The 24,716-nt window shown below is 29.4% G+C and overlaps 2 protein-coding genes across 5 annotated transcripts in view; one reads left to right on the top strand and one right to left on the bottom strand.

Annotated features, from left to right (window-relative positions):
* Positions 1-6,462, top strand: part of Girdin (protein girdin) — a 35,872-nt gene extending 29,410 nt beyond the window's left edge. The window contains exon 24 of one of the 3 annotated variants that reach the window (XR_001343725.3): positions 1,879-1,964. Coding sequence is in view for 1 of the 3 variants with exons in the window: in XM_014426866.3 (XP_014282352.1) it covers positions 1,879-2,002 (124 nt within the window). In the remaining 2 variants the exon portion in view is untranslated. Of the gene's footprint in view, positions 1-1,878 lie in introns of all 3 variants that reach the window. The other 2 variants (XM_014426866.3, XM_067046872.1) reach the window with 2 other exon arrangements.
* Positions 6,463-8,171: 1,709 nt separating this feature from the next.
* The window catches only part of LOC106684665 (uncharacterized), a 19,176-nt gene continuing 2,631 nt past the window's right edge, over positions 8,172-24,716 (bottom strand). Inside the window, exons 3-13 of one of the 2 annotated variants that reach the window (XM_014426881.3) lie at positions 22,477-22,536; positions 22,280-22,348; positions 18,996-19,197; positions 18,166-18,246; positions 16,557-16,614; positions 13,720-13,942; positions 11,686-11,810; positions 11,369-11,503; positions 11,148-11,218; positions 10,795-10,874; positions 8,172-9,148 (exon numbers count right to left, since the gene is read on the bottom strand). In XM_014426881.3, the coding sequence (XP_014282367.1) occupies positions 8,956-9,148; positions 10,795-10,874; positions 11,148-11,218; positions 11,369-11,503; positions 11,686-11,810; positions 13,720-13,942; positions 16,557-16,614; positions 18,166-18,246; positions 18,996-19,197; positions 22,280-22,348; positions 22,477-22,536 (1,297 nt within the window). In that variant the 3' untranslated portion in view covers positions 8,172-8,955. Of the gene's footprint in view, positions 9,149-10,794; positions 10,875-10,998; positions 11,029-11,147; positions 11,219-11,368; positions 11,504-11,685; positions 11,811-13,719; positions 13,943-16,556; positions 16,615-18,165; positions 18,247-18,995; positions 19,198-22,279; positions 22,349-22,476; positions 22,537-24,716 lie in introns of those variants that run through there. The other variant, XM_067046873.1, reaches the window with a different exon arrangement.

The following is a 24,716-nucleotide window of genomic DNA, read 5'->3' as shown; positions in this document are numbered from 1 at the left end:
TAATTATTCTTAGGGGACATATGTCCCAGAATAAAGTTATTTTTTCATTTCATTTCATTTCAAGAATGGTACAAAGCTGTAATCATCTTGACAGCCATTTACAATTCAATTCTTTGACAGACTTACTTTCCCTTTTTTTCTCTTCTTTTTCCTCTTTGTGTCAAAGCGAAAAGGATGGGCCTGCATATTAATGAGGAAAAAACCAAAATTATGCTGTTGGGTAAGAAGCCTCTGGACCAGAGGATGAGTCACCTGGAAATGGGCCCCTATAATTTCGAAGTGGTAAGAAGTTTTACTTACCTTGGCTCTATTATCAACAAGAACCAGGATGAAGAAGAAGAAGTTAAAAGCAGACTTGTTAGTCGTACCACCAAGTTCACCCTGTACAAAACGTTGATAAGGCCAGTCGTCACATAAGGTGGAGAAACTTGGATGCTAAGTAATAAAAGCATTAACCTGCTAGTAGACAGGTTTGAAAGAGTAATTCTGAGGAAAATCTTAGGGCTCGTATGCGAGAATGGTAATTGGCAAAGAAGGAAAAATGGTGAACTTTTTGGGCTCTATAAGGAATGTAGCATCTCCGCGTACATAAGAATACAGAAGCTTAAATGGCTTGGCCATGTAATGAGGATGAGCAAGGAAAGAGTGGCACATAAACTGCACAGTTACGTTCCGGATGGTGTGCGGCAATGTGGTAGGCCGAAGGGCCGATGGAAGGATGCGGCGGGATCTGCGACAACTTATTAGGATTCCAGTTGCCCTTACAGAAGATAGAGAAAGATGGTTGGCGGCCGTTGAGCAGGCCAAGGGCAGCTTATTGCGCCTGTTGTGCCAGTAGAAGAAGAAGAATTATTAATAAGTAACTTAAAAATGTAATACTTAATTATTAATCATAAATATTGTTAATTACCTTCTATGCCAAGCAAAACACAAATTATTTGTTGCCCCCCTCCTATTTGGTCATATCCAGTAAATGTGGTTCTTTTTTTCTTCCTAGCTCACCATTGCAAGCATACAATATGGCTATCATACAGGTTACTAACCTTTAACCAGAGTGGGATAGTCAATTTTTTGTTTCTTGGGGCTGCCACAAAATTAAAGTCAATCTGCCCAGGACAGATTTAATGAACCGACACCACTGCAGTCTCGGGGATGCTAAGGGAGTGCCTTACCACTCGGTTACCCTGTTGTGGCTACCCTATAGGTCACTGTAAGGACAAATGTTTTTTAATCAAGTACAATCTTGATAGGCCGAAATTCTTTATTCCGATAAGTTGTGTAATTCAACAAGCTCATGAGGTCTAAGGTAAAATAATTTTGACAGGTTTCAGCAGAGGAGAGATGGAGGGTTTTCCAGTCACACTTCCATTGATTGCTACTAAAAAAACAATCCCCATAATGGTTATTGTTTTCTTATTAAAGAAGTATTAAATATATTTTATTTATATTGTTTTAAAATTTAATTGATGTATTTAGTTTAATAGATGTTTAATGTTAAGAAATGGTTTACAATTAAAATTACTCCGAAACTTTATTAATGAAATTTCTAAACAATTTAATAGATTCTAAAAGAAGTAAAACATTTTGAAAAAGTTAATGTTTTTAATTTAAAATTTAGTCAATTTATATTTTGAATTATTATTTAAAAGTTCAATTAATGTGCTATGTTTTTAATAAATAAAAACTGTTTTTGTCAGATTTATTAATTTTCTATTTATAATTTCTTACAAATAAGTCAAATAATAACAAGTTAGAACACAGTTTAAGTTGCATCCTAGCAAGATACATTATTGGCTAATGTACTAGTGCATTATAAAAATACATTATTCAAAATGAAAATAACATAAAATAATATTTTTGTTTTTTCAATTATTACAGACCACCTGTAATAGTTTATAACAGGTTAAGCGTTGGAGCTCCAGCTAGCCCTGCTTCGACTCCATCTCGGCGACATTCTACCCGAGAAAAAACTGATATGTGGTATGAATATGGTTGTGTTTAACCTCTCAAACGAAAGCCTTCATTATCTATCTATAAATAGTTTTTTCTATGCTTCAGTCATTAACTTTAGAAATATTTTATTTGTAATGATATATTTTATGAGAGGTAGCTGGTGTATTTATTGTTATAAATATTTTCTATACTTTTATACCTTAAAAAGTCAAGTTTATCTAATCGAGTTTTATCATTTAAATATTTTACAATTTTAAGTTTGTTTTTATTTACAGTTGTGGTATCTTAATTTTTAAACTGTGATGTATGACTTTGTTTGCTCTAATTAACACTTGTTGAATAATTCTTACTAATAATTTTCTATGTTTAATTTATTTTTTACTGTATTTTTTCCTAAAATAACTGTATTTTATGTATTATTATTTTATTTACCTTATACTTTTTTTTTTTTTTGTATTATGGATATAGTCGGTAATAATGTTGACTGAAAAATACAAGTGCAATTACAATTTTCATTTGATTTGCGCTGAGACCTTTTTTTTTTTTAGCAAATGTATTTCTTAACCAAGTCATCATTAAATTTTTAAATAAATACTATACTTGTTAAATTAAAATTGTGAGCCTTTTGATGATGAATATTGCAATAGGACACATGAGACTGAGAAAGAAGAACCATTAGTTCCTGTGTATTCAGTCTCCTATTTTAAATATATTCTTTTCTAGATAAACTATTCTTCAATTGTTCTTTATAAAAGAAAATTGCCGTCCTTATACTGAAATTATTTTTCTAGAATAAATAATTTTAGAAACAGTTACCAACAAAATATTGACATTGTAGCTGATGCATTTTAGTTTTTACTTATTGCAATAGCAGAAAGGACTGGTTTTCAATTGTTGATGCATGTGTTACATTTCATAGCTTGTTTAGATAAATTATAAAAACAGCCAATTAACATTATAATATTTTATCATAAAGATGTGTTAATTACACTTAATTCCCACCAATAATAGTTTTAATTCTTAAAAGAAGATTTGTAGCTCAGATTTAAATTTTGATATATTTTTTTACTTTAAGATCACAGTGACAATGTATTTCATTCACTATCAAAAGAATAATGTGTATGTAGTTCTGGAAGGCTATCCACCTTCCTTTGATATTGGAAAATAAGTATAAATAATTCTAGCATCATTCAGTAATGATATTAAATTTTGTTCACAAATTTATACTTATGTTTCAGTGTAGAAAAATTATTTTTACGCAGTTAAATTATTGTATGGTTTAATTAAAAATATTGATTTTATCAAATTTTAAAAATATAATACAGATCAAACTGAGGAATAATAAAGCTGTGTCAAGTGTGTGTTAGTCAACTAGTGTTCCAAGTTTAAACTTATTCAAAGAATTTAATTAGAGATGATAAGTAATGTTTATTAGCCATAGTGAATGGATAAGGTTATTCTATATGCAATCGACACAGCTTATATGTTTGTTTCATGGCCACTGAAGCAAATCTCTTTGACAATAGAATAACATCAAAAGATTAAAGAGTATGTTTTAAGTCAGGTATACTTTGTTATCATCATATCTTATTATCATCTTAATTTTACCGAAAAATAACTAATTTAACTCTCCAAACTTAAGAGTTAGGAGGCAAAGGACTTTTTTGACTATTCACTTCCAATCTGACCAGTGCAGCTTTTCTTAATCCCACCTTTCCTAGCGTCAGCTTCAGCTTCCTTTAACAACCTCAGTCTGGGCCTGTCTCTTAACTTTTCTACACCTGGACATCCTTCCATTACTTTCTTGAGGGATCAGTAGCTTTAGTCATCACTATGTATTCCCTCCTTTTTGTGTTTCTTTTTCCATTTTGTTACCTTTGATTACAGTTGTATTACCTAGTAGAATTTTTTTTTTACATTAAAACCTACATCTCTTGCTTTGCAGTTTTTCCTGAAGGGTAATATATTCTTTGTCTTATGTTACTTTTTTACCATCCAAATCTATTTACTAAAAAAAAGCTATAAATTTACTTATGTTATTGACATATATATTGTTCGTATCTTTGGTATCAATATAAATGTTGGAATTATATCAAGTAAATCAGTTGAATGTTACTGTTAGTTGAAATATCTCTGAACATGGAATATGGATCTTCTTAGGCTTTAATTTTAAGTTAATCCTTTGATAAGTTATTATTTGTTAGTTAAAAAATTGAGTTATTGATTTCATTCCAATGGCAACCTTTTATTAGGATACATGTTGGATAAGTATGTTTACAATCTTATAAATATTTAAATAACTAAAAGAAGCTTTAATATTTGTTCATGTTTTCATTTCATTACTCTGTAGTTTTATATAATGTAATTTGAAAAACAAAAAAAAAATTAATTTTTAATAACACTAAGACCTCTGCATAATGTAATGTGTTCTACATCTTTTCAATATTGGGTTTCTCCTAGCAAAGAGCAGAAAAAGTTGAGAAATAAATCTATCATAGTTTGGGAAAAATAATATATGTATTTTACACATAGTATTCATCAAAATGGATTTCATATCTAGAATTACTTAAAATTAATTTTATTAACATCACTGCTAATGTATGGTCTGGTTGATTTTAGAATGATGGTTCTGATTAAACTCATTAGAAAGAATATGTTTTGCTAATTACGATTCATTTACATTATTGGAGTCTTTTTAAACCTTGCTGTTGTCACTTGTACTGCTGGAGTCCTAGTTATGTTTTAGTATTTTGGAGATGGATTGAGTAAACTGTTCTTTTGGTTGTTAACTTTGATGAAATAGTCATTCCTCAACTTAATTCTAACATCCCTAGGGTATTTCTTTTGTTAATTTCATGTAATAAATTGTGGAAATCTTTTTTATATAATTTTATTTATTCATCAAACTAACATTGAGGATTTAACCTCATATTCAGGATTATGCTGTGATAAAATATGAAACATGGCATTTGAAAATGGTTACAGTTCACCAAAATAAAAGGAAAAAACTTTATTAAAAAACAATAAAATTGTCTGCCAACTCCATTGGGTTGCTAGCCAGACAGCATACTTATTTTAATCTAATCAGACAATATTTTTGATCTTACGATAAATAGGCCTAATGAGTTAACAATAATAATTATAATCAGTTACAATATAAAACAATAGGATGTTATTTTTTTTCCTTTGTTCTATACTAAATAAAAAAATGTATGAATTTTGTTTTTTACCACGAGGGTTTAATCAAGTCTTAAAAATATTTTTCCTATAATATAAGAATTTAACAAAATTATTTACATATTTAGTCAAATTAAAAGCTGTAAGGAATAGGAGAGATAGTAATAATATAAACACATTAGAAATACAATTAATGATTAATTGAGCTAAATGTAACATTGACAATAGCCCAAGATGAATTGAGAGTGATGAGTTTACATATTAGAAGAGAGACAATGATACACAATGTAAAAATCATAATTTGAATTAATTAGATAAACAGTCTGAAGATGGGACAGAACCCTAAAATTTTGTTACGACTATACAACAAAAAATATACAAGAAAGATTTTTTCACAGTTTATTACATGAAATTGACCATCTTCCAATAAGATTAATTATTTAGTTTTCATAATAAATTTATGAATTGTATGTTAAATCACCAAAATTGCTGTTGATATGTTAACCAGCTTTTGACATCTATTACGTGGCCTCCTTCCAGATCTTCCTAACAAGCCATCTTACAAAGCATTAATTCATTAAGTATTATAGCTACATTTTCATTATTTAACTCTCAGTCTTATATCTGCCTGATTATTGAGCTTATACTTCAATATGGTTTTCTACAAATTAATTTTAAGATTTTATGAAATATTTAAATTTCATGGTTGATCTTCCTATAGTAATATTAATATTTATCCTTAATGAGAAATACGATTACTTATCCATTGTTAGCATTGGACAATGTGGAGGTATGTTGTTTCTCCTAAGGTTATTTACCGGTAATTAGCCTTAAGATTATATTTTACATTTAATTAAAGTAATTAGATTTTTTTTACTTAATAAAAATATCAATCACTTGCTTTTATCTTACTATTTTCAGTAACATCTATGAACATGAAACATTCAAACGAGTGTGAATTATAGTATGGTAGGGACAATATACATAATAAAAAAAATTATTACGAAATAGAAGAAACTTCGCATGAAGGGATTCATTTCCTTAAAATTATATTTAATCTTATTTTGTTTTTATTGTTTCTCTGTATGAAGGCTTTGGTTATGTTTTGAGTAATTGTTTATTATTTTTAAATTTATTGAAGTTCCTTTAGACTACTTTAGTATGTCTGTCTGTAAAAAGTTAAAGAATGAATGTCTTATTCTGTTATTTTTTAAGTGATAAGTATTAATTGTATAATTTTATCTTTGTTAACATATTGTTAGTTTTTCATCATAAGTATTATGAATATAGATTAAGTTGAAAGATATTTTAATAAAACTTCTTAACTTCTAATTAGAGTTAGTATTCATTCTTAAAATTATCTTTAATATTATTACTACAATTTTATTTAGTCAGTCATTCATCCCATATATCTTTCTTTTAAGTTCCTTGAGCACTTTCTTCTCAATATTTCATTGAGGAATAAACAAAAAAAGTTTTTTTTTTTATTTATTTATTCTTCTAACATAATTTCGAAAATATTTCCTGAAATATAAAGGGCATAAATCTAAGCAATATAAATTCATGCCCATACGGTCACTGTCATTATGGGTACCAGTGATATCCACTTTCACCATCCTCCCCTTAGTATAAGCATAGGCTTGGAGTAAAGCTCATTTTGTTGGAATGAATCATTTCTTCTTCAATATTTTCGGTGAATTTTATGTAAAAAGTTCTGTTCTGAAGTAAAATGTTTACTTGATGAAGAAATTTTGTCAGAAGATAAAAGAGTAATGGTAAGATTATTACTGGAAATTATTATTAATTCTGTTTTTATATAAGTACAACCGACTATTAATTTTTTCTTCTGTTTCTTTAATATTGATTAATTTCTACAGGTCTTTATAGATACACAAATTAGAATCATAACCAAAGTTTGTTAAGAATAAAAATAGACTGTTATGCTGGAAATTAAGGCAATTAATTTTTATTTCTAAAGTTTCAATTACAGTTTAATTTTATTTTCAATTTCATTTATCTTTTAAATATTATTTGTCAATCCTTAAAATATAAATTTGTTTAACTTTTTCCCATATATATATTTTTTTATGATTGAACAAATTTAACAACTTGTAAATAATTTTAATTGTAACTAGAATAAAACAGAGCATGTACCTAGTTAAGTATTTAAAAAAAAATAAATTGGCCTTAGGTGACAGTAGCTTCTCTACCTCATCTGTTAGATAAAAATGTCTATGTTTATTATTTTAAACAAATAAAAAGATTTTGAGACTAATTGGCCCAGAGCTGTATGATAGTTACTGTAATGAAACAATTTACTGTCACACAAGGTTTGGCAGAGTAATTGATATTACTTGTAGCAGCAATGAACTGCTGTCACGTTAAAGCCAGTTTACACAGTGATACTTTATAGCCATAGAAGTAATTAACACAGCCGCTACAATGGTAGTAGTTATCTTCATGCCATCATTAACTATCATGAAAGTAGTCTTACACTAAGTACAGCTGATGTTACATGTAGTGGCAGTGAAGCTACTGTTGCACTATAACCTGATAGCTCATAGTACATATTGTGGCAGTGATGCTATTGTCATAATAGTTTAGTCACACTAAATATAGTGCCCAATCTGTTCATAACACATGCCACATCCAAGAGTGTTCTTCCCCTCCCTCTCTCTCTATTCTATATTCCCACAATAAGTTTTTTTTTCCATACAGTGTAGACGCTTGTTTTAAAAAATAGTTTTCCTCCTTTTTTATTTGGAGAATATACTAACATAATGAAATCATTAACAACCATCATCTATTCATTAAAAATGTTAGCAATAAACATATTCAACCTACTTGCTAATCCTTATCATGCTCAAATACTGAAGATATGAAAGTTCAAAATGTTGGAAGTTATTTCAACCTTTCAGAAAACTTATATTATTGCAATTTTATTGTTTTCTATTAAGGAAATCATGACAGCAAAAATATTGCAATATACTAAAACACATTAACACAAAATCAAGTAATAATAGTTAAAAAATAATGCACTATCTTTAGTGTTTTTTCCAGGTCTGATTAACAAACAGTTCATTTGTCTTATTTTCTTTTCTCCAGTTCAACCATCACCCCTTTCATTCGGTAACTGTACATTTCTGTGGATATTACAAAGTAAATTTCAAGAAAAGGCTTCAAAACTGCTCTTATAGCATAAAAAACAAAGCAGAGTTTATTTCTGATATATTTACATATTAAATGTGTTTTTACTTTCATAATCAGTTCTTAATTTTAAAAGAAAAAATGCTTTTAAACTTATCTTGTACCTTGAAGAAACTTAACAGTTAATTTAATTTTGATGTTTAAATTGTAACAGTACTTAGTTGAAAAATAACTAGATTCACAACTTATGCTAAAAAAAATAAATTTTACAGGTATTGTTTCACAATGGCTTAATATTATGAAATTGTAAACATGACAATCCCTTTGATATATTTATACTTGCAAATATTCAATATAACACAGAACTAAAATAATTAATTTATAATCATAATGATTATTTCCTTCTAACAACCATTTTTCAACTTCATAAAATATTTAAGTGATATTAAATAATGTACAAGAGTTTAAATAATTTACAAGTAAAAACAACAGATTTTTCAAATAAATAGTGACAAAATAACTTGTTTCAAATTCTATACAATAGTTCATCAATTTATTAAATTAATATAAATACAACTTTAATATAAATTTTATAAATACAGCTCAAAATTAATTAAAATTACATAGTGATAAAATAATATATGAAAATCCACAAATTATACTCATTGTTGGACCATATTAAAAATCAGATACATCTGTATCATCTGAGAATGCTTGGGTTTCCATTCCTCTTCTCACCATTGGTGTTTTAATTCTTGACTTAACCTTGTTAAATGCTTTAGAAGACTTAGGTGTATCTAAGAAAGAATAATTATTCCTGCTCTGTCTTTTTCTCAAAGCACTCCTGGTTATCATTGAAAAATTTGTCGATCTAAAAATAAATAGATATCATAAAGACAATTTAAAAATAAAATATCAAACTTGGTGAAAATTTAAAATACATCCAAAATCCCATAAATAGATTCATTTTTAAAACAAGCAAAGTTTAAATACATAGATACTTCCAAAAAAGGTATCTAGAGTTTGTGATCACCAGTTGTTGGTTAGTAACAACTTACTAATGTAAAATTTTTCAAAAAACTATAAGTTTGTAAAAAGATATTGAACACGTCATATTATGAGCAGTACCTTGCAAGTTATTCATTGGTCCAGTAAAATTGTATTTTAAAAAGGAAGTTGTTGCATCAAATGAGGTTGTTCAGATATTTGTTATGTTGTATATGGTAGATGGCTAATGATAATTCAAAGTTGTTCTGATATTTGTTATGCTGTATATTGTAGATAGCTAATCTATTCTGGGATGACTTTAGGGGGGCTCAAGTTTTCATTTTGTGGAACCTCCACAGAAATAAAATTTGACCCAAGACCTGATTTGAATCGGCACCGTTGCAGCAGTCAGAGTTTTTTGATTACGACCTACTTCCAGATCATTTGAAATTTTTTAAAAACATATGGATTTTTTAGAATTCATTGCTTCTGATCCCCCCCCATGGACCAATACAGTAAAAGTAACTACTTACTCTTTTGTTATAAACTATATTTGCCAATTTTTTTTTATAGACCATATAATGTCAAGATATGACGTCACAGCTAAAAAGGTATATTTGTATCAAAGTTTTGAAGGTTGTAAAATGAAAAACATAGCGTGGAAAGACCTTCGGTCATATGTAATATTGTAATAATTGATAATTCTATATATTTCAGAAAGATCTTTATTTTTAGTTTTCCTTTAATCTCTAAGATCAACAGTGATTCTAAGGAACAACCTGGTTGATCTAATAAATTAAAATTAAACTAAATTGAAAATTTTTTAAAAATAAATCAGTTACCAATTATTACAGTATTACATAACATTAAATTACATATTACCAAAAATCTTAAATATTAGCTCATAAATAAAACAAATACACGACTGGGAGGGAAGACAAAGTAGAAGAAGCCTTTTTCTAGCTTTCTTGGAATTGAAGATGGTAAATGGGGACACCAACCCACCTCTTAAAATTGAATTAACTTGTTGCCAAGTATTAATGGAAAAATGAAATTATTGGAGTAAAAATTAAAAAAAGTTGGTTTATATTTATTCAAATTCATTCTCAAACTCAAATTGTACATTTTATCAAAAGATGACTAAATTTACATCCTCTTGCTCTGATTTCATTTAAAATTTAAACAAATAAATTTATGAAAAGTATTTTTTAATTATACAGTTCAAAGCCATGAGATCCTTGAATTATGCCTAGATTTTTTCATGATATGTCACTGGAAACTATGATAACTAATTAATCATTTGAGACATTCAGAAACAAAGAAAGGTAATAACAATTATCAAAATAGCTCTTTGACAAACTATCTTAACCACTGGCTGTAAAAATTAATTTTCTCATGATAATGAAGTAAATAGACTAAAATTAAAATCTATGGTATATTTTATTTATATCTGATCTATGCATAATGTTTATTTACAACTTCATAAATATATTACATGGAAAAAATAAACTGAAAAACAAATGTACATACTTCCTAGTCATTGGTGTTTGCCGAGTAACATCTGGTAGATTACAACGAAGCTTCTTCACCAATGGGACCATCTGACGTTCCTGAAAGTAAAATAGTTACATTATAATTACAATACTTCTTAGTTTTTTATGTCTACAGCCAAATAAAACAATATTGGTAAATATTTTACTGATTATATATTTTACTATGTTTGGAATTTTCCACCTCTTTCATTTAATTTCTGATTATTGGTACCTGAATGGACATAAACGTAGTTATGATAATAATAACATTATCTACTTAATTAGTTCTCTGCTTTACACATCAATAGTGTATTTAAATAGAAGATAATTTAATTAATATCAGTAATTTACCTCCGGTTCAAGTTCTGAAGATTTACGTTTCTTACTTTGATAATTGTAATCAGTTTCATTTCTATCACCACCTAAAACAAAACCAACTTTTATTTTCTAAAAACATAAAATCCTTAAAATCAAGACTACAATGGACAATGATAAGACATAACAAAAATAAAAACTTTACCAGATAAAAAAAATTATTTAAACTATAAGAACTATTATATTTAATGGCTTACCTCTGATGCTATTTCCATTTGAAAAATGTTGCATACTTTGCTTCTGTTGTATAAGATTCCATTTCCTAACGATTTCCTTCCAATGGTTAGGAAACTTATTGATAACAAAATGCCTCTTGATATCTTCTGGGATACCTAAAATATTCATAATAATACTAGTTTTTAGTTACAATTGTACAATTCAATTTTTTTGTATAGTTATTACTATTTTTTAAAACATAATCAATATATTTCATACGTTAAGTACTACAAGATAAGTGCAGTGCGCATAGAAAGACCTCATTAAGAATATCATTCCAGTAAGAATGAAAACTTACTATTACTGGGATCAGTGAATTCACCGTTTAAGTGATAAACACAACAGCTTGTTTTGATGATAGTACCATCGGCAGAGAGTATTCTACTGGAGACATGCCCTTCTTCGATCAAAGTCTGGTCTTTCCTATTTGAAAAACGAACAAAAATCTTTCACTAATAAGAAACATAATCATGAAAAATATAAATTATGAATTAGACAAGCAAAATAAGATTCAAACTTAATTCCAATCTTTCACTAGCAAGAAATAATCATGAAAAATATGAAGTATGAATTAGACAAGCAAAATAAGATTCAAACTTAATTCCAATCTTTCACTAGCAAGAAATAATCATGAAAAATATGAAGTATGAATTAGACAAGCAAAATAAGATTGAAAACAAAACCATAAATAATTATAAAAATAAAAGGAATTCTTTAGTTCTTGTTAATAACAATTTAATTTAATTTAAAATAGTATAACTAGAATAGGTTGTCTATTTAGTTTGTAAAACAAGTTGTGTAAAGAATAAAAGATAAGAAATATTTTCTTTCAATAGGAAATAAAGGATAAGTGCTAATGGAATATTAATAAATATACAACGAAACAGAAATAAAAAAATAATTATATAGTGAGAAATATAATCGTTGTAAGGCTAAAGTGGTGTATCTGCAAATTTTGCAATCTTGGTTTTTGCTGAATTTTAATGTGCCAGGCCAAAGGACCAGAACATAGTTGGGGCAAAGGGTCTTTTCCTTAAGGGGGAAAAAATCCTCTTTCAAAGCAACCTCTTTCCCAGAAAAAAAAATTAATACTGATTCGTTGCTAAACAATATACAGATGACCTAAAAGTAATTTGTGTAAAATATATATAAAATTAAATGATATATGGTTAATCATAGTAATTTAATTAGTAGTAATTGAAGAAAGAAAAAAATAGAACAGATAAGTAAAATAATCCAAAGTATCCTTACTGAATGATAACATAAAAATGTATTTCTTATAATTGAAGAGAGTAAATGAATAAAGGGAAGAAAATAATGTTGGCCTAGTGAAATATTAAATTATAATCGAATGAACATATAGGTGACCCTCAACTTTCGCTATTTTACACATTTTCAAAGATTCAACTGTTAAATCCTCTGCGATCGGATGTCAGATCGGAAACAGATCTACAATATGTTCAATTTTGAAACGCAAGAGTAAAATTAGGGCTACGGCCGATACAGATAGTGATGCTACGAAAGAATTTATTTCCTTATTACCCAAAATTATTGAAGATGGAGAATATTCTCCAAGTCAAATATTCAATGTAGATGAGACTGTTTTGTTGTGGAAAAGAATACCTAATCGTACATTTTTATCAAAGGGAGAATCAGTTGCTTCTGGACATAAGCCTTCCAATAACCGATTGACATTACTTCTTAGTAGAAAGCTGGTGATTTAAAATTGTTAGTTTACCAAACAGAAAATCCCAGAGTATTGAAAGGGGAAAATAAAGAATTGCTTTCGGTCATTTGGCACATCTTGACAAATTTTTGACTCATGAAAGAAGAATGTGATCCCAATAGAGAACGTATGTAGGGCAATAGAGAAATACAGGGCATTTCAAAGAAATCTTTATCAAGAAAAGAAAAAAATGGGTGGTATTGTAGGTACGAGGTCCAGTACATTCTGCAATACTCTTATACATAGAAAGCCAACCTCATTGAAGTATTTTATGCGACTGTTTTTAATTCCAAAAAAACAAAATATATGGTTGAAAGTCAACCGGAAAGGTAATTTTAAATAAAAATTAAATCTATCTTTGGGCTTTAATAGAGGTTTTCTATTCTCTTTGCAATACCAAACAGATCTAACATAATCTATGACATTACTTATTAAAACAACAAAATTATCAAGCAACACATGTCAAAGTTAAAAATTACTTTAGTAGTTAACTTAAATCTGTAAATATAATTGTCTCAAATGTTTTCAGATACAACACTGGCACTTAAACAGAAAATTCATCTAAATTTTATTTAATAGGATTATTAAAACAAACTTTTTACATACACATCTCTTAAATCTCCAGAAATCATCAAATCCATTGGTCCATTGCCTTTAATTAAAGTCCAGTTCTTAAGAAGGAAAACAGCAATTTGAGAAGAATCTGTTTCTTTATATTGTTGGTGTGTGTTTTTCTGATTATGAATAGTGTTTCTAGAAGAAACAGAAATATAGTCTTCAATCACCTCTCGATTCCATCCTCGATTGACAATAAACGGTTCATAACTATCTAAAATAAAATGATAAGAGCATAATTATAAGTAAAGTATCTAAGTAGTTTAAAACCTTACAAGTTGTAACTGTAATTAATATAGCTAACAAGTGTTCTTTTGTTTAAAAATCATGTGTTATAAAATATATTGTTGATGTTTATAATGAAATCATTCTGAATTATAAAGTTGTGGTTTATGGTTGATTTTTCAATCATTTTCCTGAAATCATCACAGTAATTTGACGATTAGGTAAAACAAAATGGATACAAAACAGTTAAAAACATTTCTAGAAGCCTTTAATCAAGCTCAAGACAATCTTGTTTCTGAAGTAATTTCAAAGTTGAACAAGACATCAATAGATCCGGTAAGTCAAACTTTTACCTTCAATATACCATCTTTCAAAACCATTGACAGAAAGCAAGAAAAATTTCAAAACTATTTGGAGCGTTTCAAAGCTTACCTCAAAATAAGAAATGTGAATGATGAAAAAAAAAAAAGACAACTTTTATCTGTATCTATCAGGCTTGTTCATAACAATAATTTATCATCACTTTTAGGATCTGACAACCCAATCAATCAGAACTAAAAAGGCATTTCACACAAACCAACAAGAAAACAAGTCAATTGCAGAATATGTAGCGCCACTAAAAAGTGATCTCTCTGACTGTCATTTTTCAGTTACATGTAAATGTTCATTTAATCATTTATTTTTGCGTTCACAATTCATAAAGGGCTTAAAAGATGATTGGATAAGAGAGCAGCTGTTACAATCAGATAAAAATCCATTCAACCAGATTCTTAAAAAGGCCATGGCAATGGAAGCTGCCTGATTTGAATTGAGTTTTGAAATCCAAGACAACTGAAGTAAATAAACTTTACAAACGAGATTACAAGTCGAACTATCACTATAAAACAATTATTCAGAATACAAGATCTAAATTACAATTTCCTCCTTCAACCCAGAGAAATAATGTTATATGAAATAAAAACTACAAACATATAAGAATAGATAAATTACGCATCCTATGTTCCAGTAGATCTCATAGAGTTAGGCAAGGTCCAATCAATTATTCAAAACTTGTTTGGCTCTGCTTGCAACAAACCTGGCCATGTAAGGTGTGTATCACCACTCTCATGCAACAGAGATGCGACAAAGCAATCCACCTCACAGATCATAATGAATCTGATCCTGAAATATGGGAAGATCCATCAAACTCTATTGCTTGAGATAATTTCTCCATCAACTCTGTTGTCTATATCTACTTAGATAGAACACCTCAACGTGCTAAAGACTCTGGAAAATGTTTTGTTACATTAAAACACGAAGGTCAAAATCAAAGTTTAGAAGATGATTCAGGGGCGGGTTATACCCTTTTACCTGAACAATGTTTTGAACGCCTAAATATCCCTCAGTCAATCAAACCTACTGAAATTCAAGTTCGTACAAATAATAGATCAATCTTTTGCTCTGTTGGATCAATCTACACTCAAGTGAATGTGGAGTACCAAAGCAAACATTCTTCTGAACTTCTTTTTATTGTTGGTAACAACTGCACGCCTCTACTTGGGAGAACTTGGATAAGACACCTCAATATTGTTTTACAAGATGACAGCAAAGATACCCTGCTATAAAATCCATGAATATGGTTAATTCTACTGTTGAAAGTTTAGAGTTCCTCCATAGGAAGGAACTGGAGGGAGGGAGTTAGCTGTATAACAATAAGAACTTCTACTAATAGGATTAGCTATCTTTAAGTTTAATAAACCATGTGTCTATAGATACCATATGTTTTCTGTTAATAAAGGTTAGTTATTGAGATACTCTTGTGTTGTTAGTCTGCCCGAACCCCTTTTTATTTTGATTAATCCATCCCGTCTAATCATAAGTGGTATATATATACATATATCACATGTCTGCACCAAAAATATCAACCAGGACACACAGAGTTCCCGGACATCTCAAAGACTATCTGTAAATAAGCATGCAGAGTGTAATAATACAGCTAACATGTGTTCCTTTGTTTAAAAATCATGTGTTGTAGATGTTTATAATGAAATCATTCTGATTTTTAAAGTTGTGGTTTATGCTTGATTTTTCAATCATTTTCCCTAAGTTATCACAGTAACACTGGTTAAATGAAACACGTGTCCCAAACAATACGAAAAGTAACTTTGATAGAGGTTTTATTAGAAAAGAATGTTCCTTCAGCATTAATAATTAACCAACCAAAGGGATATTCTTTTTGAATATTTGAAGAAGGGTGACTACTGTAACTAAATTTTCAAAGCAAGTTTTGGCTGGTTTGAAACATTTAAAAACATGAAGATATGATGAGAGACAGTAAATATAGATTTCAGAACTATTGAAATATTTAAAAATAATTTGGAACCAGTGCTCAAAGAAGTTAATTATGGTAGAAACCACCTTTCTAGAAAGTAATTAATTCAATTGTTAATCCAGTACATTAATAAAAAGAATAATATATGTTTAATTTTAACTAAATATATTAATTTATATAAAACTTTCAATTGTGTTCAATTAATCTTTATACTTCTCAAAATCTAGCAATAGTGAAACATTGCTGTGTCGGCTAGGTAATCTTAAAAGGTAATAAGTAATAATATACTAACTGGAATGTAGCCAGTCCAGAATTTGTAAACGTTTGTCTCTATCCAGATCAGGACACCCCTAAAAATAAAAACATTAGTAGCATAAAATAAAAAATCACATAAACTCTCATTAATAAATGGCAAACAGCAGGAATATTCTTAAAATAGCAACTTAAATAAATTCAGTTCAACCGTATTAAATTAAGAAAAAGAAAGAAGTAAACTTTATTCAATGTACCTAATTATAATAAATTTATATTACATCTCTTTTAAAATATTTGAACCTGTTCTCCATTAATTCTTTTAATAAAAATGTTTTGATCATATAAAAAACATGCCTAAAGCTGGACTGCTCAGCTAGTCTAGCAACACAGCAAAAGGTTAACTAAACCAATAGTGGAAGCTTCTGTTGGCGAACAATTGGATTGTAAATAAACAATGGATGAGGCTCGATGAGAGCTGCCACTAACATCCACTGTCTAGCAGCATGTTTGAGAAACACACTATTGAATTATAAAATATGAAGAAGATGGTCAGGGTTGCGGTCAAAAAGAACAAAATAGTTTCAACTATTTATTATCTGACGTTTCGCCCCACTTTGTAGGGCTTCATCAGGGCTGTTCAAGATGATAGCTTTACAGACTTTTCAGTCTTGAACTATGAATAATTGAATAGTCAATATTGAAGCCCTGCAAAGTGGAGCGAAACATCAGATAATAAATAGTAGAAAACTATTTTGTTCTTTCTGACCGTAACCCTGACCATCTTCTTTATATTTTAAATTATATGGTCAATTAACTACATATATACACTATCGAATTCTTTGAATAGAAACATATTTATTTCTCCTTGTATTTATCGATATACCAATGTTATACTAATATTATGAGTCAATCAAAAGAAGTTTTAAAGACTGCCACTTCTTGGAGTTTCATTAAGAGAGAATTATTTAAAATATGCAAATTTTTCTATTTAAGTAATAGGACTTCATCAGGGCTATGTAAAAACAAGATAATCATTGACATATACAAACATGAGAGTATAAAATATGAGATTGTATAAGTAGATAGGAAAGCGGATGTAGTCTAGGCAGGCGGATGAAGCCACAAAATGAATAAGTAGATAGGAAAGTGGATGAAGCCACAAAATGTATAAGTAAATAGGAAAGCGGATGTAGTCTGGGCAGGTGGATGAAGCCACAAAATGTTTAGGTAAAGAAATATAAATAAGAAAATAAATAGTCAAATTCTACGGAAATAACCAAAATTAAATTCTGAAATATTATAAATATAACTAAGAAGAGGTATGATTTTCATGCCATAAATACCCATAGAATATGACATATAATATGGAATAAAAAAATATAAAATAAACTCCAATATTACCAATCAATATTCACAACCAATATTAGTTATCTGGTTTTTAACAGTTGGTTATCTTGTTATTCAAATTGTTAGCCTTGATGAAGGCCTATAACTTAGACAAAAACTTTGGCACAATATAAAAAATAAGTTTTATCTTTTTCACAAACCTCAACCCCACTCCTCTCTCCCGTTCAACTTCTATAATTACGTCTAAGGTCAATTACAAACAATCCATAATAAAAATGTATGTTTGAAATATAACTTACATTTATCATATCTTGTGCCTTTTTTCTTTTCTCATAAACGAGCCATTCCTCATACTTCTTCAAATAATAAAATGCTTCTACCTAAAAAGAAAGTAAATGTAAATTGATTTTTAATAATCACTTTGAAACTTCTAAAACTGATAAAAGTGAAAACTAAACAATATATTATCGGATTTCTAAATTAAGTATATATGTGATTAGCTTTAAGCTGTATTTCATTTGAGTAAGAAAATGATTCAAGAAATCAAGATTATATATTATGCAATTTTAATTTACACATAAAGTTTATAGTTATATAAAAAAATTAATATAGGGAATCATTAATAAGGCTAAAATCACACAGGACGTGACCCAGAGTTACTAATTATCCACACTGTAAAAATTAAATAAAAAAAACTATGAATGGTGTTAACAATCAGAAGCAGGAAGTGTACATCTTCACATATGGGCCTTGATGACCATTGGGTTTTACACCCTAAAGCCCTAATGAACAACATCTCCATATGTTATTCCCTTCAAACTTCCATTTTTGCAGAGCTTAATTATACATTGCTCAAGATAAAAAATATAGTCAGCAAGTTTAGGAATTAAGATACTCAATGCATTATGGCCACCATATGTTTCTATAGTCAATTCTACAAAAATAATAATAATAGAGATACCATGAATTTGGTTTTATAATTTCAGTGCACCATCAGAAAAAAGAAGCTTGAGAACTACTGGCATATATTTATAATAAATTTAGTATCAGGGTTTGTTTTTTAAACTGCCATTAATGAAACCATATATAGGATGATGAAAAATAAACATTTACTCCTTCTAATACCTACAGCAGGTAGTCTATCCATTAGTTCACTCAATTTTCCTACAGCTACCCTTTCTAATTCCTCATTAAATTCAGCAACCTGTGGTTTTGGACGATGAATAGCAGTTGAAGTTGGTATCAGAAACCCATCATTATCTCGTTCGACCCTGCTAACATTAGATGTTAACTTCATACTTGGAACTTGGGGGGGCCTGGAGAGATTGATTCTGGAAAAATAATGAACATAAAAAATTTATTGAGAACAAAATTTAACAGCTAGTTTATAAATTAAAGATACTAACAAAGGATATTGAGATGTATTGAACTTAAAGAAAGTAGAAGTATTTTTTAGAATACATTTTAAAATCTAAAACTATATTAACTAAACCACTCTGATCGATTGACACACAAATAAACTAAATTAAATACTAAAAATAGGCAAGGCTCAAACCTAAATACAGGGTTTCACTGGAAGGGAAAAATAAAAGTAAATTTTAGTTTGAAAATTAGACAAATGCATTTGAGAGTGTTAAATAAAAATAGGGAATGGTTTAAATTTAACTCTATTTTAACTTTAAGGAAAAAAGTTAACAGATATTAACAAAAACTAAATGATATTAAAAACCAATTCAATGAACATATCACAGACTATATAGCATGAACGGCTTAGATTTTACATACATAAATTTAATGAAAATTAATACAGTGTAATCTCATAAGCTGAATTTTGGTACTCAGAATACTACAGTAATCCAAACTGGCATAAAAAAAAAATACTTTTTAGAGAAAACTCAGCAGGTAATAACATTTTTGTTATCAAATAAAAGTGCACATGAGTAAAGGACATTTATAAACTTTCTCACCTAGAAGTAAATTGAGGTGATTACCATGAAAATCGAAATTTTTACACAGTTTCGATATGAGGTAATCTAATTCCTATGGAAGTGTTCATAATACATTTTGTTGGAATTAGAAATACTGATGAGAAAATCGTACAGTGCTATAGAAGTATCTACCAGTTAAGAAGAGGGTGAAAGAAAGACAAGTCGAGAAAGTTGAAAAGGACATTTTTAAACTTGCTAATCTACAGGTACTTACCTATTAGTAATTAGAAATAACTTTATTGTGATCATCATGAAAATTGAATGTCAAAATTTTTACACAGTTTTGATACCAAGTAATCTAATTCCTATGGAAGTGTTCATAATATATTTTGTTGGAATTAGAAATACTGATGAGGAAATTGTACAGTGTTACAGAAGTCTCTACCAGTTAAGAAGAAGGTGAAAGACAAGTTGAGGAACCAATGACAATAAAGCATGAAGAAGCAATGTCTCATTTCAATCACTGTCTAAAATGAGCAACAGAGAATGATATACCATGGCAGATTTCCTAGGCTTCCTTTTCCTTGCTTCCTTCTCCATTTCCTAGAAGGCTCTATCAAATCCTTCTTTTATAATGTCTGAGAAAACAAGAATCAGCAGAAGTCTCAGCAAAAAATAAAATAAATAAATAACCAACTTTAAGGTTAAAAACATTATTTTTATAGAATTTCAAACTGTTGACAGTGAAATTTGAGGTTCAAAGTGAAATTTGAATTTGCAGTATAATATATTTATACATTCATATTGTTGATTTTTTTTTGTTACGCCATTTTTTCTAATCCAGAGTTTTCAGTAATCTAAACACCCCTCCCCCAGCAGCTATCAGTTCGGATTTCCAAAATTACATCGTAATTAAAAAAATTAATGATGCCAAGAAGTCTCACCAAAAATATATTTTCATAGTACTTATAATAGGAAAACAAATAACACTAAAGCGCAAAACATAATCATTATTTTAAAATAAGACTAAAATATGTTTCCAATTAATTCATATTTTAAAATAAATGACCTTGTATCAATATGATCTCATAACAGGTCTTAAGGACAGTTAAATAAAGAATAATGATTATACAAGGAGGCAATGCAATCAGCATCAAGTAGAAACATTGTGTTTCTCCCATAACTCATCAAGAGTTTCCCAAGCCCAGATTTGATACATAGCCATTATGAAAAATATTTAATCTTAGAGTGCATACCTAGAATCGATTCAAACTTTATCCAGGAACTAAAAGGCCAATGAGCTTTGCTATTTCCTCCACCAATTATGAAAAAAAAATTTTTAATACTTAATTGACTAATAATATAATAAAATAAAAATCAGAGTTGTGGAGATGAGAGTAGACTTCCCTCTATCAAAAACAAATCCTTTTAAATTGCATCACCTTCAACCTCTAAATCTCCCAACAATCTCAGTTGGTAATCATTTAACCTCCTGTCAATAGTTGTTGGTACTACCATCTTATTCTACCCACGAGCGTAGGATAAATGATGCTACTAACTATATTACTAACCATATTACTTTTCTTTGTGAAAATAAAAATAGTTAAATTTTAATAATTAGAAACTAATTTATTGAATTAAAACAAGCAACCCTTTACATAAAAAATGCTAGAAGGCTCTATCTATCAGTAGGCGCTACAACCCTGTGATGGGTCCTGGCCTCCTCTATGAGCCAATGCCATTCGGCTCGGTTTTTGGGTGCTGTCTTCCAATTTCGGACTCCAAGCAGGTCTAGTACCAAGCCATCAATCCACCAGAGCTTGGGCCGTCCAACTCTTCTTAGATAATGGATTTCTTCTTCCATGGCTCTTTTAGGCATTTCGTCAGAACTCATCAGTGCAACATGTCCTGCCTACCCAAGATGTCCCAGCCTAACAAAGGTCATAGAATTCCTTATTTCATCTTCTTCTCCAGCCTTCCTCATCCCTTACCATCCCATAGATTCTTTGAAGGATCTTCCTCTCGAAAACCAGCTGATGGCTGGATGTGTGGATAGGGTCCATGTCTGGAAGGCCTATATTAGGACAGGCCTAATTTAGAGTTTTATATAAATGGACCTTTGTTTTCCAAGAAGGCTCTATAGAAACCTCGACATCCTGAGACCTCAACGAGAAGGCTCTATAGGAGAAAAACGACATAAAAAAGTCTTTACAGCAACTGATGCAAACCCAAATGTTTTAACACCAGCAAGTCCCAGGCAATCGCCTAGAATTTCCTGAAGTTCATTTCCTAAACTTGATACAAAATTATGCTGATTATACAGACAACAATATTGAGAACAATATTATCCATGAATCTTGTAACAGGAAATATATTATAATTTAATATGATACTACCTACCCACAGAACTAGAAAACAAAATATTTCCAATTTATTAAAACACTAAGATACCAAACAAATACAAATAATAATTTGAACTACTTACCTATTAGTGCCATTTAAAGCTGGAAATTTATCGGCTTTGAAAGAAGTAGACCCATTTTTTTTGTGAGTCCTGAAACAGTAACAAAATATTATTATAATAAAGCATTCTTGAGCATGTATAGCATGTGTATATGTGAGAGAGGAGAAGAGAGATAAAGCTACTGAAGTAATATCACTGCAATAATAATATTTACTCACAAATATGCAGTTGATTCATGCTCGTTTGAAGGAACATTTTGCCCTCTTTCACCAATTTCACTGAAATAAATAGAATAAAAAGGAATTAGCATCACATTAATAAAACTTAATGAAAATAAAAATGTCACAAAAATATTCCTGACCATTACTACATAAGGGGCTCTGCCCTATAATGGAATTCACAATTATTCTTATTAATCCAGTTATTAAGTTATTCTTTAGGCGATTCATGTCACTTATATGAACAACCGCTGATCTTTTAAGCATCTTATATAGCTTGAACTACTTGAGAGTTAAACTTTACACTATTTAAAAAAATAAATATTAACACTTTAGTCTAGAAACATCTTCAGAGAATGTTCTTAGTCAGAAAAATTAAATAGGTATTCTACAAAATGATGTTTGAGACATTGAAGTGGTTGAGAATTAAAATTGTATTGATTTTTTCAGATTTCGGGGTATTTTAAACAACGGTATTTCTCATAATTAGCCTACCGACTTTGATGTGGCCTAAGGCAGGGGAGGAATATTATTCTTGAAATACTTGAGATGGGATAATGCTTTTAAAGAAGATGCTAGTTTTTCCAATCCATGTTTTATGGTTTTAAAATGTTTATGAGGAGTTTAAAAAGATTGGTCTATTTATAAAGAAGAAGATAACCAAGATTGTAAGATTCTTTTTAGGAAATATGATGCTCTCACTCCTTATAACACGCCGGCACCATAGGGTCAAAGAAGAATTGATGAAGTTCCTTGAAAGAAAAGACTTCACCTGCTTCGAGGAGGTTTATTGCGTTGACACCAACGGATCCATAAGATACGCCGATATTTTCGCATTTACAAAAGTCGGAGGCACGGCTCTGATCTTGGATCCGACAGTAAGATTTGAGAGTAATGACCTTGAACAGGAAGGTGCAGTGGAAAGGGAAAAAAAGGAAATATATGAAAAATGCATCCCTTTCCTTAAGGAAAAATTCCACGAGGCCTTCAGAGAGAGAGAGAGTTCACCGTGAGAGGCCTCTGGTTTGGATATCGCGGAACAATACCAGATAGAACAAGGAGCTTCTAAAAAGGACTAGGTGTTAGCATTGGAGATATTGCGATCTTGGCAGAAAATATTATTTTGGACTTCCTGGGAATAATACATCATCACCTGCATGGGAATTAGCTCTAGTTTATTCATTGTTTTATTTATTTATTTTAGAAGGTGGACCTGTCGATTTGTGTGTTTTAACTTATTTATTCATTAAATTATTTTATTTTTATTATTATTATTTTTATTTATTTATTTTTATTTTTTACTTATGTATCCAATCTAGTATTTCTTTTAAGCAACTTTTTATTATATTTTCCTTTCAATCTATGTATTAGTTTTGTTTTGGTAAAATGTATTTATTTGTTTGTTTTACTGTAAACTGATCTACTACTGTGACTAGTTTGATCTCACACTACCGTCTAATAGTGAATTTGTTTAGCGGGTCACTGGGGAGGATCTGAGAGGGGGAACTCGGGAGAGTGAATTTGTCGATTAAATGAAATAAAAATTGTGAAATGGAACGAACAAGATAGGGAAAGAAAAAAAAGGAATAAATTGAAATCTTTGTATTGGCGTGTATACTGAAATTTGTAATTGTAAAAAAAACTGTGGGGAAAAAAAAGTTTTCTTTTTATTTTATTATACCATGTAAAAATATGTAATTTATATATATCTGATCACGGATTGATAAGTATGCTGTGTAATGTAGCAACCCGATGTATTTGGGCAGCATGAATGAATAAATAAAGCATTTCTCTCTCTCTCTAAGGAGTAAGCATGTACAATATTTAGTTGATTGATGTTTTAGTATCTCAATTCCATAATCAGCAATGGCAGGGCAGAGTGAGAGGGCGAACTCATCAGGAAATAACCTTTTTTCAATATCAAAATTATTGAAAAACAAGCACTTCAAGATACATAAAATGCTTAAAAGATCAGTGGTTGAATAGGTAAATACTTGTTTATTATAAAGTGCATCAGTTAAACACATTTGGATATTTTTTCGTTTATTTTTTTTTCTCATTACTAATCAGCACATGCTACATGATATGTATAAACTTTTGTTTAACTTAATTTGATATTAAGCAGCATAAGTCCAGTGATACCTACAAATTATATATTTTTCATTCCTCCTTTTATCCATTATTTAGGCTCAGTATTAGAATAATAAGTACCAGGGCATTCAAAAAGTCCTGTCGTTTTT

Source organism: Halyomorpha halys, unplaced genomic scaffold (assembly GCF_000696795.3).
Source record: "Halyomorpha halys isolate HHAL.00 unplaced genomic scaffold, Hhal_1.1 Scaffold599.1, whole genome shotgun sequence".
Taxonomy (NCBI): Eukaryota; Metazoa; Arthropoda; class Insecta; order Hemiptera; family Pentatomidae; genus Halyomorpha; species Halyomorpha halys.
This window is presented reverse-complemented; position numbering and strand designations above follow the sequence as displayed.